The sequence below is a fragment of the Musca vetustissima genome, unplaced genomic scaffold, assembly GCF_032173495.1.
Source record: "Musca vetustissima isolate MV318-11 ecotype Yass unplaced genomic scaffold, APGP_CSIRO_Mvet_v1 utg48657, whole genome shotgun sequence".
NCBI classification, from domain to species: domain Eukaryota; kingdom Metazoa; phylum Arthropoda; class Insecta; order Diptera; family Muscidae; genus Musca; species Musca vetustissima.
In genome coordinates this window covers 117,169-135,103 of record NW_026873368.1, presented here as the reverse complement: position 1 = coordinate 135,103, position 17,935 = coordinate 117,169, and the positions used below count along the sequence as shown (strand labels likewise).

At 35.2% G+C, this 17,935-nt stretch overlaps 1 protein-coding gene across 1 annotated transcript; it reads right to left on the bottom strand.

The window, feature by feature from the left end:
- Positions 1 to 1,149: 1,149 nt before the first annotated feature.
- LOC133324840 (uncharacterized) lies at positions 1,150 to 15,123 on the bottom strand. The gene is made up of 5 exons (XM_061533674.1): positions 14,413 to 15,123; positions 13,497 to 14,274; positions 8,313 to 8,530; positions 8,072 to 8,224; positions 1,150 to 1,292 (listed from the first exon to the last, which is right to left on the bottom strand). The coding sequence occupies exons 1-5, from the start codon at positions 15,121 to 15,123 to the stop codon at positions 1,158 to 1,160; spliced, it is 1,995 nt and encodes a 664-aa protein (XP_061389658.1). The 3' UTR covers positions 1,150 to 1,157.
- Between the last annotated feature and the right edge of the window lie 2,812 nt (positions 15,124 to 17,935).

Sequence of the window (17,935 nt, the reverse complement as noted above, 5' to 3'; positions counted from 1 at the left end):
AGGCTATGATGTAAATAAACATTGTATTTTGTCAGCAATCTGGAGAAGCAGCTGATCTTCCTGGGTGATCTTATTTACAGGCCATGGTTGTATTCTAAAAGGGAAATGTGTTCGGAAATATGAAACTATTCTTAATTCACAATAGATGGCTGTCTTTTTAAAAACTTTTTACGAGGAAATATTGTTTATAAAAAGTACACTGTACAACAGATTACACCAATATTTTTTTTAAATTGTTAATTCACAATAAATTGACATCTGACTGCCTTTCTGAAAGCCCTTTGACAGGAAATATTGGTCATATATGAACACTGTTAATTTTATTAATATTTTGTGTACTCAGGGATTATTGACCATTCACAATTGTTTAACTATATATGTATTTTCCAAAATTATCCAGTTAGCAATTGAACTCGGTAAACAGTTGAAATTTTTCATGTTAAATGTCCAAAATTTTGACGTTATTTTTGTCTTCATAATGGGAAGTCTATTCACAATAATACTTGAGAAGGTCATCCAGGAATGCCAACTTGATAATAATAAACCTTTATGTTTTTTGGGGGTATTCTGTTATATCAATTGAGAAATACTTGTTCATTCACAATAGTATACATCTCTAGTATACATACAAAATTGAAATTTAATCCCATGCCAATGTGTTTTACTTTTCATTGAAAAATTTCTCATGAGTATTCGAAAATTTTCTCCTTCCAAAAAGATTATCATACTTCGTTGTATATTTTAAATATTATTTATGAATATGTATATATATTTTTTATTGAAATTATTCGATTATTCTTTCAATAATTAAAGCTCATTATGTGTTAAACAAACCTTAATAATATTAAGGTGAATATTATCTTAACTACCTTATAGCTGTTAGTAAACATAATCGGTTTTTGTTTGTTTTTAATATAAAAAAATAAAATTAAACATACAAAATAGAAGAAGAGACAGATGACATAGAGAGACAAAGGACAAAAATACAAATAATTAAATATAATTTGTGTGTGTGTTTGTTTGTGCATATTAAACATATATAAATGGATTTTTTGTTATTATAAAACAATTAAAATAAATTAAAAAAAGAGAGCAGGGGTGTGTGTGTGTTTGTATGTGTGTGAAATTTATATATATAAAAAATTGTTATTCCATAACTAACCGCCATTGGGCGTTTCCAATACCGCCCTCCGCATCAGTTTATCAATTTTCACATGTAAACTGGATAGTGTGGTATCAACGGGTACATCCAACTCCTGGGAACCACGCAATGCATCGGCTACAATTGTGAGCTGGAAAAGGGAGAGAGAATATTTATTAATTTTATATATTTTTATATATTATTTTATATCATTACTACATACATATTATAACTAAAATCCCAGCTATCATTCCCTAACTTTCATTTGAATTCAAAAATCCCTTTCCCAAACAATGAATATACCTCTCTAAAAAAAGTTCCATTGTTTATGTCCCAACAACCATTCATTTTGTAATCTAAGCAATTTCAAAATCTCCTTTAAGAAATTTTTATGCGTGAAACAAAATAATAATAATATTGCATATTTGATATCAATACTTTGTGCCACCATCCATCCATCCACCAGCCATTCACTTTAGAAGACATGTGTGTTTTTGCTATGCGTTTTTTTCTGCTTCTCAACTCCAAGTGGAACCAAGTTTTCAAATGTGCGCCACTAGGTGGTTAGCTACTGCAGAAGATGCCGATTCATTGTTGCCATCATTATTCGGGTGAGCACGAGGAGGAGAAGAAGAAGGGTTTCTCTCTATCCATAACTGTTTTGCACTAATGCTGAGCGTCAGCATCATAATAAATAGTTTTTACTTTCAATTTTATTTTTTTTTTCTGTCAGATTAAATTACTTTGTTGTGTGGTATGATAGCTTAGAGCAATAATATTACCATAGAAAAAAATATAGAGTGCGCTAGGAGTATTTAGAATATGCAAATATGTGTATTAGAGGGGGTAGTATTTATTATCCATTTTTGCTAGCTCCACCAACAATTAAATTCATGAACAAAGAACATTGTTTATAAAGTCTAACATAGTTCAATTCACAATTATCATTTTGACACCAAATTTAGGAAACAACTGGCCTTTGTAAGGGTTTTAATGAAGACCTATTAATAAGCATGCGAAAGTCATCTGTTTTTTTTTTTCAAGTCTAATACCAAAAATTTGGACTTTGTTTACGTTTTCATAATGGAAATCAATTCACAATAATTGATTTTGACAGCAATCTTTAGAAACAGCTGATATCCAGCTGGTCTCCTTGGATGACCTTATTAATAGGTCTCGGATTTTCACCAGCTGATTTCTGTTGGATGTCGTTTGTGTGTAATTTGTATTAGAAAAAAAGTAATAGAGAAAAATATGTTATTTGTATTATTTATTTCTATTACTTGTATTGTATTTTAATGTCATTTTGTACATTTTAATATTAAATGATGCAAGCTCCAATTATTTGTAAAGAAATTCAACGGCTGGTAAAATATCAGCTGATCATACTGAAAAGTCTTTACTGGGTAAGTTTTCCTAGTAAGAATCAACAAATACTCAATAACACAACTGTTAAATTTCCTCTCTCTCTCTCAATTCACTCTCTTTTACTGCGTAAACAAACAACATACATATTATCAAGTCAATTCACAATAATGAATTTGGACAGTAAATTTGAGAAACAGCTGATCTTCATTCAAAAGAATATATTGTGACATTCTATTATTGTGAATGAAATGTAGTACTAATGAATAAATAATTTGCTTCCTTAATTTGTTTGCCCATTTGCAATATAAAAAGGGCATATGCAAAGACATGTTTCAAATGTAACTTGTAGTTTCTATAAAGTTCAGGAAAATTATCAAGCTGCTCAATTTTCACAGTTTAACAAATTATTTTGATCCGATCCTTCCTTGAAATACCCTTGAGATGAATTGAATATATTTTGAACCTTCAAAAGCAATTCAGCAGATCAAATCATCTGCTTCTGAGGTTTGCTGTCAAATCCACTATTGTGAATTGACTTTACATTATGAAAATCGAATTGACGTTCACATTTTTGGCATTAAAATAATTGCACATTTATTCGTCCTGAGTGACCTTATTACTAACACTTGTTCAAAAATAACTATTGTGAATGTAATGGTGAAATATTTTATTCAAGATCTATTAATAAGGTCACCCAGCAAGCGAAAATCAGGTGCTTTTTCTAATGTGTAATGGTAAAAAAAATTGACTTTGTTTACGTTTTCATAATGAATGTCAATTCACAATAATGAATTTTGATAGCAAACTTCAGAAGCAGCTCATCTGCAGCTGGTCTCCCTGGATGACATTATTAGGCCTTGATTCTTGTGTTACTTTATTGAAAATTAATTGTGAAAAATGAAAGCTGTTCTTTGTACATTCAAAAGCAATTCGTATTAATAAGGTCACCAGGAAAATCAGCTGATCAAAATAACTGCTTCTGAAGTTTGCTATGTAAATCCATTATGGTGAATTGACTGCACATGATATAAATGACGTCCTTATCAAATGAGTTGCTGCTCAATTTTGTTGTCCAAATGGAGAATGGAGTTCACATTAAGAAAATATAAATGTCGTTTATATTTTTATACCCTCCACCATAGTATGGAGGGTATATTAATTTTGTCATTCCGTTTGCAACTCATCGAAATATTCATTTCCGTCCCTATAAAGTAAGTATATTCCTGATCAGGGTAAAACTCTAAGACGATCTAGCCATGTCCGTCCGTCTGTTGTAATCACGCTATCTTCCGAAGGAATTGAGATAGGGTGCTGAAATTTTGCATAGGGTTGTCTTTTGTCTGCATGCAGTTCAAGTTCGAAGATGGGATATATCGGTCCACGTTTAGGCATAGCTCCCATATAATGATACCCCCAATTTTCGGTATTTTGGGGGTCTTGAGCGCGTTTTTCAACCGAATTCGCTGAAATTTTGTACATTGGGTTCTTATTGGGTACTAAATGTCTCCACATAAAATTATAAATATAGGTCCACTTTTTCTGGTAGCCCACATATAACGGTACCTCCTAATTTTCAGTATTTTGGGGGTTTTGATCGTATTTTTCCGCCGAAAAAGCTGTAATTTAATATTTTGAGTTCTTAATAGGTTCCAAATCTCTCCACAAAAAATTATGAATATAGGTCCATTTTTTCGGATAGCCCCTATATAAAGGTACCCCCAATTTTCGGTACTTTTGGGGTTCTTGAGCGCGTTTTCAACGGAATTCGCTGAAATTTGGTACATTGGGTTCTTATTGGGTACCTAATATCTCCACTAAAAATTGTAAATATAAGTCAATTTTTTCTGGTAGCTCCCATATAAGGGTACCCCCAAATTTCGGTATTTTGGGGTTCTTGAGCGCGTTTTTCAACCGAATTCGCTGAAATTTGGTATATTGGGTTCTTATTGGGTAACAAATATATCCACTAAAAATTATAAATATAAGTCCATTTTTTCTGGTAGCCCCCATATAAAGGTACCCCCAAATTTCGGCATTTTGAGGTTCTTGAGCGCGTTTTTCAACCGAAATCACTGAAATTTGGTATTTTGTAGCCGTATATGGAAACAAATCTCCCTACCAAAAATTATTAATAGTCAAAAAAATTATTAATAGTTATTTGGCGTAGTCCCCATATAAACCCATTTTTTATATTAATAAAATTATCTGATTTTTCCGCGTTTTGGGTTTGGTTCTAACACTCTGTTGTAATCATTTCACCTGCGAAGGATATCGGGATAAAAAACTAGAACGTACGGTTCGATAATGAACTATATGTGAACTATAGCCCGCATTTAGGCTTAGCCGTAGCCCCTGTGTGGGAGGTTCCAGAAGGCATGGACCGATATTCCCCAAATTCGGACTTGAACTATGTTTGGAAGACATAATAAGATGGGATGAAATCAAATTTTTCTGAAACGGATTTGGTCCAAAGAAACATGGCGTCTAGAACCAATATTTCGATGAGGCACATTTTCACTGTGTGAAAGTGTTATACACACAAATTAGCCATAAGGCTGAGGGTACAATTTTCTATTAAAAATTATTGTTTACATAATAGGTTTGTAGAAATGTCGGTATAGGTTCATTTTTTGGTATGTTCCCTATATTTTCATTTCAAGTACCTGCCAGTATATCTATGGTGGAGGGTATCCAAAGTTCGGCCCGGCCGAACTTAACGCTTTTTCACTTGTTGTTTTAAAAACTGCTGGTTTATTCTTTCTGAGGGACCTTTTTAATAGCCCTTATTCAAAAGTAACTATTGTGAATGAAATGATGAAATACTCCATTTCGATCACTAATATTTTCTCAATATAAACTTATTTTGAATTGTTTGTTATTGTGAATTAAATATAATCGAAATAATTTTACTGAATACACATTTGGGAATCCTTACAACGCTTAGCGGCTACCATATGCACTCGGTAGTTCAGCTGTTTCTTAAGTGTGCTGTCATAATCAATTATTGTGAATTGAATCCATATTTTAAACCGAGTAGTGTTGTAATTATTTCTTTCGAATTTTGGGACGAAACTTTCAGCGTATCCTTTTTTCTTATCAGAATATTCGACAGGATCAATTTTTGGTCACAGCACAAATGTTCACACTAGCACTGCTCGGTTACAGGTTTTTTTAGATGACTTATAGATCTCTTATAAGTGTGACCATATGGTCACGCTAGCACTGCTCTGGTTAAGAGGCAAAATAACGTCCAAATTTTTTACAATAAAATTGAGAAACAACAGACCCTTTTCTGTTTATGGCTGGCCTTATTAATAAACTATTGTGAATGATGAGAGTTTAAATCGAGTACCAATATTGATATTTTTTGTTAGGGAAATGTTTTCCACAATGGAAATCCATAATGCTAGATTACACCATTTTGGTTGAATATAGTGATACATTGCAGTATTTTGTGCAATTTTCCCGCCAAAAATGAATTTTGAGGTTTTAAGATTTTATGAAAAAATCATCATTAAAAATTGCTGAAATTTGTATTCGGTGTACATTATTGCTTACAAACATCGATTGGTAGAATTTTCGTTATATGTCCACATTTTGATATTTTCATTTCACGTAACTTCACCCGGCCAACGTAACGCATTTTTCACTTGTTTATTATTATAACGACGAGCCATGATAATCTCTATTGTGAATAGTGTGTTATTGTGAATAAATTGGATGTCGAAGTCAAACTGTTGTCACCCTTTTTTCTGTAAAATGTGTTATGTTTAATTACACTATGAAACAAAATCGAGATCCAAGTTCGGGAAGAAAAAAATCCCTATAGGCGGACAGAGGGACACACATAGCTGGATCTATTACAATCATCGGTCTCGGGACGTTACAAACTCCTGGGGTATAATCACTTGAACATATCCTATACAGGAATAAACCAGTAAGGAAAGTAGTAAAGTCGGACGGGGCCGACTATATGATACCCTTCACCACTTTGGGTATATTCAACAGATGAATCATAACAGGCGTTGCATTTTTAATGGACCAGTAGAATGAAATTGATCCAAAAAAATGTCATTCTGGAACCGATACTAATTTTTTTTTTTCAGATATAGAAACTATATCTAAATCTGAACCGATTTTCTCGAATCTTGGCACACATCATTTTGGACCTAATTCTGTACTCTGTGCCAAATTTCATGCAAATCGAATGATATATAGGGACTTTGATGCACCATTTACCTTAAATCGGACGAAAATATATATGAGAGCTATATCTAAATCTGAACTGATTTTCAGGAAATTTAACACACATCATTCTAGACGTAATTCATTACGCTGTGTCAAATTTCGTGCAAATCGAATGATATTAAGGGACATTGGTGCACCATTTACATTAAATCGGACGAAAATATATATGGGAGCTATATCTAAATCTGAACTGATTTTCAGGAAACTTAACACACATCATTCTAGACCTAATTCATTACGCTGTGCCAAATTGAGACCCATTTACCTTAAATCGGACGAAAATATATATTGGAGCAATATCTAAATCTAAACCGATTTTCTCGAAACTTGGCACAGATCATGTTGGACCTAATTCAGTACTTTATGCCAAATTTCGTGCAAATCGAAAGATACATAGGGACTTTGGAGACCCATTTACTTTAAATCGGACGAAAATATATATTGGAGCAATATCTAAATCTAAACCGATTTTCTCGAAACTTGGCACAGATCATTTTGGACCTAATTCTGTACTCTGTGCCAAATTTCGTGCAAATCGAATGATATATAGGGACTTTGGTGCACCATTTACCCTAAATCGGACGAAACTATGTATGGGAGTTATATCTAAATCTGAACCGATTTTCTCGAAAATTGGCACACATCAGTTTGGACCTAATTCTGTACTCTGTGCCAAATTTCATGCAAATCGAATGATATATAGGGACTTTGATGCACCATTTACCTTAAATCGGACGAAAATATATATGAGAGCTATATCTAAATCTGAACCGATTTTTTCCAATTTCAATAGGGTTCGTCCTTTGTCCAAATAAGTGACCTGTGCCATATTTCATCCAAATCGGATCATAAATGCGACCTGTACTTTGTTCAAAAAAATACATGGACGGACGGACGGACATGCGTAAATCGACTCAGAAAGTGATTCTATGCATATTCTCAAAAGGAACCATGTGTCTATCTCGTTTCCTTTTGCCTGTTGCAAACATATGCACAAAGACATAATACCCTGTACCACAGTGTGGTGAAGGGTATAAAAATAATAATTTGGAAATAACGTCATACAATTCTATTGCAGTAGGTTTAAAAAAAAGTGGATTAAACACACAAATTCGATTTGTAAAATTGTTTGTCTTAAAATATTTATTTCAAGTGCTTAACCTAGGTTATAATATAATGTTTTAAAATTGTTTAATATAATTAACAATATTTATGAATATATTTACATTTTATGAAACATAACCTTTCAAAATTGGTGTTCTATTTTTTTTTCTTACAAACTAAACACATAACACACATTTCGCCTTAACTTACCGTACTACCCTCCAATTCCATGGAATTTTCATTGCCCACAATGTGTAAGACCTCACCGCCTGAACGTATGGCTACCTCACCCAAAATACCTCCTACGGTTTCTTGGGTTTCATTTTCGCTCAGCGAACGTTCACCGAACCAAATGAGATAGAGCTGGATATTATAAAAAATAAAAATTAAATTAATTAGAATTTTTTTTTTCAAATCTATAAATAAAATAAAAAAATGTGTGTCTACAAACCCTTATTCTCTTTTTCAACAATGTTATGGCTGCATCATGCACTTGATCCGTGTGATTGGCCAATGTTGCTGTCGATATGAATACGGCACTGTCGTAGGGTACCAATTCGGCAGCGTGGGATATGCCACGGAAGGCATCACCACCTTCGTGCTCCTTGATGCTGTTCAAGCCGGTGAGAAATTGTCGGGAGTTGTTGAAATTAAATGCCGCCGGGATGTCTGGAAGGGAGGGAGAGAGGGAAATTGAAATAAATTAAAGAGAAATGTAAAAAGAGAATATACCACGATTATTATATCTTAAGAGAAAATGTTACGTTAATTGAACGGAAAATAATGTCTCCTAAATATTTCAAAATTTTTATTTTCTTGTATTTTCATATAACTCATTATTTTATGAATAATAATATAAAATAATCCTAAATAAATGAATTATTTTTTAAATAAGAAAACTGTCTCTGTCGGAATCTCAGCTACAGCTGAGAGTAAGGGTACACGCTATCATTTTTGACTGTCAGTTTTTTTTTTATCGATTACGGACCCTCTAATGAAGATTCGAGCAGAGATTCGCTCTTTTGTATTTCCTTACAAATGCTGGTCTAAAAACAAAGAATATTTTCGGGCCTGCCTGATGAATGACAAACTGCGATACCACACTATTAAACAAGCTAAATTTGAAAAAGAGTGTCATTCAAAAGTGATAGTGTGTACACCACTTAAGAGTGTAATGTTATCATGTGTTATCGGTATGCTGACCTAGAGATCCCTAACGAGATATTTATTAAACACCTGTTTTTCTAATATCCATTTTATCGTCATATTGCGAATTAGGTATTAAGAAATACCCTTCACCACACTGTGGTACAGGGTATTATATCTTTGTGCATATCTTTGTAACAGGCAAAGGGAAACGCGATAGACACATGGTTCCTTTTAAGAATATGCATAGAATCACTTTCGGCGTCGATTTACGCATGTCCGTCTTTCCGACTGTCCGTCCATGTATTTTTGTGAACAAAGTACAGGTCGCAGTTATGATCCGATTTGGATGAAATTTGGCATAGGTCACTTATTTGGCCCAAGGACGAACCCTATTGAAATTGGGAAAAATTGGTTCAGATTTAGATATAGCTCTCATATATATTTTCATCCGATTTAATGTAAATGGTGCACCAAAGTCCCTATATATCTTTCGATTTGCACGAAATTTGGCACAGCGTAATGAATTAGGTATAGAATGATGTGTGTTAAGTTTCCTGAAAATCGGGTCTGATTTAGATATAGCTCCCATCTATATTTTCATCCGATTTAATGTAAATGGTGCACCAAAGGGTCTATATGTCTTTCGATTTGGACGAAATTTGGCACAGTGTAATGAATTAGGTCTAGAATGATGTGTGTTATGTTTCCTGAAAATCGGTTCAGATGTAGATATAGCTCTCATATATATTTTTTCGTCCTATTGTAGGTAAATGGTGTACAAAAGTCCCTTAATAACTTTCGATTTGTACGAAATTTGCCACAGCGTAATGAATTAGGTCTACAATGATGTGTGCTAAGTTTCCTGAAAATCGGTTCAGATTTAGATATAGCTCCCATATATATTTTCCTCCGATTTTATGTAATTGGTGCACCAAATTCCCTATATATCTTTCGATTTGCACGACATTTGGTACAGCGTAATGAATTAGGCCTAGAATGATGTGTGTTACGTTTCCTGAAAATCGGTTCAGATTTAGATATAGCTCCCATATATATTTTCGACCGATTTAATGTAAATGGTGTACAAAAGTCCCTCAATATCTTTCGATTTGCTCGAAATTTGTCACAGCGTAATGAATTAGGTCTAGAATGATGTGTGTTAAGTTTCGTGAAAATCGGTTCAGATTTAGATATAGCTCTCATAGACATTTTCGTCCGATACAAGAGAATGTTGGGTTTTCTATTAAGCTGTACAGTAACTCAACCGTACGCTATTGTACCGTGCAGTTTAACAAAGTTGCTATATTCGAGATCTGTTTCGATTTTTTTACTGATTCTTTGCATTTTCTCTGCTTTTGTAAGAGAGTAATATTTTTTACTGAGAGTTGCATAGAGTATCGTATCGTTTAATGTTTTTATTCATTAAAATATTTCCCATTGCTGATGTTTTTCCTTAATAAAAATGTATGTTTCAATTGAAATAAACATTACATTTGATGATGTTGCCACTCTCAGTAATGTGGTGATGTTCATTTGCGAAATATACAATATGTATATAAGGGTGGTCTGATAATAATGTAATTATAGGAATGACATATTTTTATACCCTTAGACACTTATGGATACTGAGGGTCTGATCAAAAAAATTACCCCTCAGATATAATAACCTAGGGTAGCCTACAGCTCCCGTTTCGAATTTTCTTTTATCACCTCAATCGAGCCAAACTCTTTCCTTTTATCGGTGTCTTCAGTTTTGAGAAAAGGGGGACCAAGACTGATGAATACTGTAAATGATACCTGATAACTATTGGCCCAACACTCATGTACAAGCATCGATATGGGTTTCCCGCAGTTCTATGCTTATCGGTCGAATTGCTTCGGACAAACGGCATATAACTTCAGAGGAGTATTATTTATGACCGTTCGAACTTTTGGCAAAAATTCAAGATACACCACGCCATATTAGCAAAGCCTTGACATTTCATCGAACCTGAGGTATTTCTTCGGCTTTGGCTCTTGTGGACGTTTTTATTGAGATGATTGGGTTTTGGTTCCAATGATATGGATCGGACTCCTGATCACTGCCCATGCTCAAAATATAAAAATGTAAGCCAAAAACCGAAGAAAACGGCAAAATACTAACATATTTAACATATATCATCGATCAGAGTAGAGATCGGAAATATAAAAAAAAATGTCCACATATATCGGTCCACTTTCCAACCGAAGTGACTGTAATTTTCGGATTCTTGGAGGGCAACATAAATTTATGCAGAAAAACTCCATATTTTGACATTGTCCCCTTATTAAGGTCCTGTCCAATTTTCTGTATTTTGAAGATGCAATATGAAATTTTTCGTTCCTGGATGCTGACTGATATCTAAGCAGAACATTGTGAATATAGGTCAATAAGCCCCCATATAAGGACTCAGTACCAGTCTCAGCATTTTAAGGTTCGCACTTTACCAACGAAGTGAATGTAATTTTTCATTTCGAAGTGATTGAGGATTTAAATCATATTCGAAGAATGTTTTCGATATAGGTCTCCTTATAAAAATCCAGTCATGTTTTCGATATTTTGTAATATATATGCCTAATTTTTGACATATCCCGTCTATTAAAGATGCCACACCATTTTCCATATTTTTAAAGTTTTAGCCACATTTTCCATCCATCGTGGCTGTAACTTGATATTTCCGATTCTTTGAGGCTTACTGACATATACCCATATTCCGAAAATAGTAAATATAGCTCCATATTTTTGAATTGGCCCACTTATAACGACTGAGTCCCATTTTCGATATTTATAAGTTTTTAGTCGCATTCTCCCAATGAAGTGGCTGTAATATGGCATTCTGGTTTTTAGAAGGTTGAAAAATTCTTTACAGAAATTTTGCAGTATGGGCTCCGCTTTCGACATAGCTTCAATATAAAGGACCCGCACCATTTTCCATATTTTCCATATTTTGTAGGGGTCAATATATGCCAATATATGTTTTGATATATTCCCCATCTTAAGATACCGCCCCATTTTCGATCATTTAGAAATACAGTGAATATAACACCATATTTTGACATAGGCCTTATATAACGACTCAGTCCCATTTTCGATATTTTGACGAATTTCCTCAACAAAGTGAAAGTAATTTGGCTTTCTAATTTCTTGGAGAGTGGACCTCTTTTTTTGGCCGCGTTTACTCATTTAAGAAACTTAATTTGACACTCTAGATTCTTGATGTGTGAAAAATATGTTTTCAGAAAATGTTCGACAAGGCTCTCATATAAAGGTTCCTCGGTATTTTGGAGATTTTTCCAACCCAGTGGCTGTAAAATATTCGAAATAGGTTTATGTTTTGACATAGACCCCATAATAAAGGCACTTTGAATGTTTCAGTCACATTTTTCCTACCGAAGTGGATGTAATTTGGCATCTCGGATTCCTGATGATGTTTTCAGGTCCTTAATTCATCAAAATATTGCTCTTTGATCCTAAATTTCTTTGGAACAAATAATTTTCAGATAATTTGGAGACGATTTACAAATGTCTGCCCCTCCGTCTGACTGGTATTCACAATAACTCTCGAAGGCATTAATCGATTTTATCAACACTTTGAACATCGCTGATAATGTTCGAAGATGGGAATATCGAAGTATCATATTTGAACCCAAATTTGCAGAACCTAACCAATCTTTTTTATAATGTTGGAAGATGTGGTGTACTGGTCTACTCCTTCTAGTACATCCGCCACAAAAGGGTCGACATTTTGAAATTGTTTAAGTCCAATATCAATTGTAATATCTTTACGAAATATACATGGACCCCATCGTAACATTCCTTTTGATACCTCCCCCAAATTTTGACATTTTTGAAGTGATCCGACTTGATCAGCATCATAATATTTATACCAAGCCTAGATCTAGTCAGAAGATGGGATCTATCGGTCTATATATTCTGGTACCTCCCGCACAAAGGGTAAATTTCAAGCGGGGTCAACATTTTGAAATGCTTTGAAATTACCGGAGTGTCCGATTTTATACACCAAACCTAGATCTAGTCTGAAGATGGGACACATTGGTCCACATATTCTGTTACCTCCCGAAAATTTTGAAAAATCAATATCAACCGAATGAAGTATCCGATTTGATCCGTAATGAACATATTGTAATATTTTTACCTAGATCAAGAATAAAAATGGGATCTATAGAGCTACTTTTACTGGTACCACCTCGAAATAAATACGTAGACCCCAAATTATATTTCGATTTAGTCATGTCCTTCAGGTTATAATAAGTTCGGTCTGATCCAACTTCAAGTTGACTTTACTTCTTTTCAATCGAGTTTTTGATGATTTTTCCGTGAGAAATCGATGATTATTTTTTCATGTTAAACCCCGGACCACCCTAATATCCCCAACTAGCATTTATCATCGTTAATATATCCACATTTTGTTGTTGTTTTTTTTTCGTTTACTTCCAAAAAACTTACCCGATTCATTCAATGTAACCAAAATAATTTTGATATTTAAATTTGCACGCAATGCCTCATTCCACAAGGCCTTCGTCTTTTCCAGTGATTCCGACGATGGATCGACAATAACCGCAAGTGGCATCCGAATGTAGGCATCTTCGATGTAGTTACGCAATTGTTCGTGTGGCAACAAGTGACGTCGACTGGTGCCGGCTACCGCATTAATGGTCTTAATGGTGGTCGGTATGGCGGGTACAATGGGAGGCGGCGGTGGGGGGAGGGTTTTTGATGTTGTTGTAGTGGTCGTTGTTTTTGTTGTTGTCGTGGCTACAATGGGTATTTGTTTGCCTTTTTTGTCACCGGTGGCGGGTAAGGCAGCGGCAGCTGCAGCAGCCATGGCAGAGGCAATTAGTGGATATGGTGGTGTTGTTGGCCCCAAAGTTGGTGATGCGGGTGTCATTAGTGCTGGTGCGGGTGGTGGTGTTTGGTTATTGGAGCGTTGTGGTGCTGGAGCACTTGTGGTCGGTTGATAGGCCAGGGGGAAACCGGCAGCAAGTATTACCATTGTTGGACGAGGTTCGCTATTTGTTTGGCTGGTGGGAGTTATGGCTGCTGCTCCGGCAGCCGTTGTGGTTACCATCAATTCATCTTCACGGGATGACACTTCCTCATCATAATATTCTTCCGAACTATTCTGTGCAGAGGATGGTGGTGGTGGTGGTACTGAGGCCTCATTATTTGTGGGTAATGCAAATGATCTTTGTTGTGGCACTGGCCATTGTTGTTGTGGTTGGACCTGAGGCATGGGTATGGGTTCATTGTTTAGGCGATTGGTTTCACCAGCACTTTCGTGATAGTCATCATCATCATCATCGTTGCTGTCATTGTTGGTATTGTTATTATTGTTGTTGTCATGCAAAGCAGCTGCTGTCACCTCTTGATTGGTTTCTTCGTCATAGTAACGCATCGCCAGGGGGACAATGTCCTCATTTTCTTTGGCCTGTGGCGTTGGCTCATCATAATCGATGCTGGGTTGTTGGCCCGAACTTCTTAGATGTTGAGGTTCGCTGTTGTTGTTGCTGATGGTGTCATCGGTATAATCGGCAAGGGAGAGATTTGCAGCTTCTTGAGAATTATTGTCATCATCATTATCATCACTGGGTTTCATTTGGCGTATATAGTCTGGAATGTGGGTGGGAGGTGATGGTGAGTTGGGCCCAGGTGTTGGATTGGGTAGTAGACGACCCATACGAGATTTATTTAAATGGAGTTGATCCTGATCTTCTTCCTGCTTATCTTCTTTAGATAATTGTGCATCGTTCACATAATCGTCATCCTTTTGTTTGGATATCGGAATATCCTCCGAGGACGACGATGACGAAGAAGATGCATAAGCCGAATTCAATTGATTATCGGAAATATTACGCACCGTCTTCATCGAGATTTCTGTCTCTGTTTCCATTTCCATATCTAAATCGTGGAGTATACGTTGAGCCTCTTCAACCTGCTGTTGTATTAGTTCGGGTTCATAGATTTCTTCATTGGATGTGGTTGGGTCATTGGAGGCGGCACTAATATTGTCTGCACTTGTCGCCAAGCTGGGATCTTCATTATCGCCATATACGGCGGTGATGGTGCAACCCATTAATATCGTTAATAATAATATTTTTACTTTGAACTTCATGGTGATTGGAAGGGGATTTTTTGATACTGGTAATACTGTTGTTGTTATTTTTGTGCGATTTTCTTAGTTTATAGTCTGAGACTTTGTGATATTATTTAATAATTTTTTTTAACACACCTTGGACATGTTTTTCCTTCGGCTGGTGTTCAATAACTGTAAAGAAAAAGAAGGAACACATTTTAGAAAAAAATTCTCTTCATCTCTTCTCGCGTTTGTATTTATCTCTTTGATATTCTCTTATTTCTAGGAAAAGGTTTAAAGATGCATACAAGTTTATATAAAGTCTCTCTCAGAGAATAAAATTTGCAACTAAAGAATTTCTCTCACTTTCTCTCTCTCACTCCCTCTCTCTCACTCCCTCTCTCTCTCTCTCTGAGACAATATTTCATTTCCATGGTTTTTTAACGTCCTGTGTTCGCATCTAGAATGAAGATACTCTCTGATGTGCCTCTCTCTATCTTTCTCTCGTTCTCTCTCGCTCTGCGAAAAATCACTTATTTCTCAGAAATTTTACCAGTCCTAATCATTTGACCTAAAAATTAGGGTTTAACTTTGTGCGGCCATAAAAATTAATTTAACTACCTAAGTTGCGTGTAAACCATTTAATTAAATTAGTTCGTTCGACTAACAATTCCGAGGACAAGAACCTAACCTCACTAATCTCATGCACTTTTTTGTTTGTTTTCTTTACAGGTAAATAGAACCCCACTTAAGATTTTAAACCCTCCTTTAATTGGAAATTATGCCGAATAAGTGAGTAAATAATTTTTATGGTTCATGGTTCGAGTTCGGAAAATAGAAATCCCTTTTAAGCAAATATTTTCTTTTTAATTTTAATTTTTAAATTAAAATACATTTTTATACCCTACACAACTATGTTGTCAGGGTATTATAGCTTTGTGCAGGCCCAAGAGTTTGTAACGCTGCGAAATATTGGTCCAAGACCCACCTTTAAGTAAACCGATCGTCATATCTCGGCTAGCTGAGTCGATCTAGACATGTGTGTCCGTCCGTCCGTCTGTCCATTATAATTTGTAAAAACGATACAGGCCATTGCATGCATGATGGGTTCTGGCCAATGAAGACCTCTATTGTTTTTGGTAAAGATCCGTTTATATTTAGGGGATGAAATGGGTCAAAAACTTTATTTTTGTCTGATTTTCTGGTCGCTCCAGAGGCCGCAATTATGGCCCGAATATCGTGAAATTTAACATGGAGAAGGGGATCGGGCAAAAGAATAAGCATGCCTGTTTTAATAAAGATCGGTCATTATTTAGCGGGTCAAATAGACCCTGACTTTTGTGTGAAAAATTAAAAAAATTGTATTCTATGGCGTATATATTTACTCCTGAAGGACATAGACCCCGAGAAGTTGATAGTATATCCAAGAGGAGTGGTTGACCTTCAAATTGGTAACAATTATATGGCTGTATATACTCTGATGTGGGAGTTATACGTAAATATTTGAAGGTGTCTATGTGCAAAGCATTACTATTACTCCATTAGAGAACGGAAATTTCGCGTTGATCGCTTCGAAATTGGACATGAAGTTCCGATTATGGTCAAGGACGACGTCTATAGTTTTCGGTGAAGTTGAGATTTCATTCAGGGGGTGCAATGAAACGAAATCTTTAATTGGATCCATAAACATATCATTCTGCAACCGATACTAAATTTTCCATTTGGTCAGATATAGAAGCTGTATCTAAATCTGAACAGATTTTCAGGAAACTTAACACACTTCATTCTAGACCTAATTCATTACGCTGTGCCAAATTTTCTTGAAAATTGAAAGATATAAAGGGACTTTGGTACACCATTTACCTAAAATCGGACGAAAATATATATGGGAGCTATATCTAAATCTGAACCGATTTTTTCCAATTTCAACAGCGTTCGTCCTTGGGCCAAATAAGTGAACTATGCCAAATTTCATACAAATCGGATCATAAATGCGACCTGTACTGTGACGGACGGACATGCATATATCGACTCAGAAAGTGATTCTATGCATATTCTCAAAAGGAACCATGTGTCTATCTCGTTTCCTTTTGACTGTTACAAACATATGCACAAAGACATAATACCCTGTACCACAGTGTGGTGAAGGGTATACAAATTGTGGAAAATATGCCAGGGTTAGAACGTGGAGTTGTTGATCTATAATCGGTTAAAAGGGTGCAAATATCACTAAATATTGCCCAGGCTCAGAGTATAGAACCACAAAAATTAGAGTTTGGTGGATGTTGTGTAGGGTTTCATATGGTCGGTCCCGTCCGCTCACTGGTTTTAAAAGAATGTTTGTCCATCTTTGAAAAATTTGGAAAATAACTCAAAAGTCAATCACAAAAGAAAACTGAGACTGAATTGTAACCAACTTCTTCTGGAAGTGTACAAACCAATTCCAGTTCCAGCAAATAGCAAATCAAGGGTTTTTCCATATTTGTTTGAAAATTACTTTTACAAGCTGTGAATTGTGGAATTTGATTTCTTCTTCTGGAAGCCAAAACTATTATAAGTCGATTGTGTGCACCCACCAATACACGACTTAGAATATGCAGTACATCAAAAGACTTAAGAAACAAACTTTAATTTGTTTCAACCATGTTGGCTCTTCATATAGCCTTCACCACACTGTGGTACAGGGTATTATGTCACATAGTTCCTTTTGAGAATATTCATTGAATCACTTTTTAAGTGGATTTATGCATGTCCGTCTATCCGTCCATCTGCCCGTCCATGTATTTTTGTGAACAAAGTACAGGTCGCATTT